Source organism: Diaphorina citri, unplaced genomic scaffold, assembly GCF_000475195.1.
Source record: "Diaphorina citri unplaced genomic scaffold, Diaci psyllid genome assembly version 1.1 scaffold9359, whole genome shotgun sequence".
NCBI lineage: Eukaryota > Metazoa > Arthropoda > Insecta > Hemiptera > Psyllidae > Diaphorina > Diaphorina citri.
Window position 1 is genome coordinate 1,406 of NW_007386733.1, and position 1,005 is coordinate 2,410.

Here is a 1,005-nt window from a genome sequence, read left to right on the forward strand (position 1 = left end):
TGGAGCCGCGCTGTTGTTGTGTGAGAAAGAGAAAAGGGGGGGGGGGGGGTATCTAAACTTGAAAGAACGAAGATTTCGATGTCAAACTCAGAAACAAGGGAATTTTTTTATTCTTTTCAACAATGAAATTTTACAAACTTAGGTACATCTTCTGGAGCGGACGATATTTTAAATTTCAAGAATGAAGAAAAAAATCCAAACCCTGTCAACTATTTCGTTGCCATGGCAGTATCTATGGAAACAAAACTCGCGTTCGCGACAGGGGGGTGGCTAAATACGGCCCTGAGCTCTATAAGGAATGGGGTTATGCTTCTCACCTGGAGGGGGGAAATCCGGGAGCTCGGCGTGTACTCGAGGAGGCGGGAAATCAGGTCTATCGCGTCGGGCGGAGTTCGAACCCGGAACACTTTGGACCATGGGTGAGACTTGATCTGCGGAAACTTGAACTCGGTGTAGTTGGGATTCATCTCGCGGATTTGCTCCCGGGTCGGCGTGCCGAGGACTTTGATGATTTCGACCAGTTGGTCCACCCCTGAGTCACCTGCAATACATAATGTAGGAAGTTAATAATACAGTCGAACTTGGATATAAGAGAATCCAGGGGACCACCCTTTTTTTCTCTTATATCCAGGTTTCCACTATATCCAGTTTCATTTATATCGAGGTTCAGCATGAAGGGCCCAGAAAATTTTGTCTTATATCCAGGTTCGACTGTACTGATCAACTTTTTCCTCCGGCATGAACAACCTTAGTAAAAGTCTTACCTGATATAGAGAGAAACTTTTTTTTTTTTTTTTTTGTAATTTAGATTTCTTCGTCGCTGTGGCTAAACTCCCACTTCAGGCACATCCTTCCCCATCTACTGGTACTATTGGTATAGTCCTTTCGTTTTATCAAGGCCTGCTACACAATGGAGTCAGGCAGCGTCAACCCACGTAGCTTGAAATATGAACACATAGACGCCACTCGGTTCCCAGTTAGCCAGTGAATGCACCAGGCTGGTTA

The 1,005-nt window shown here is 45.1% G+C and overlaps 1 protein-coding gene across 1 annotated transcript in view; it reads right to left on the reverse strand.

The window, feature by feature from the left end:
* Positions 1 to 541, reverse strand: part of LOC103522575 (glycogen synthase kinase-3-like) — a gene marked incomplete at both ends in the record, with an annotated part of 1,713 nt that extends 1,172 nt beyond the window's left edge. The window contains one exon of the mRNA XM_008487676.2: positions 318 to 541. Coding sequence (XP_008485898.2) covers positions 318 to 541 — 224 coding nt within the window. The remainder of the gene's footprint in view (positions 1 to 317) is intronic.
* Positions 542 to 1,005: the final 464 nt, after the last annotated feature.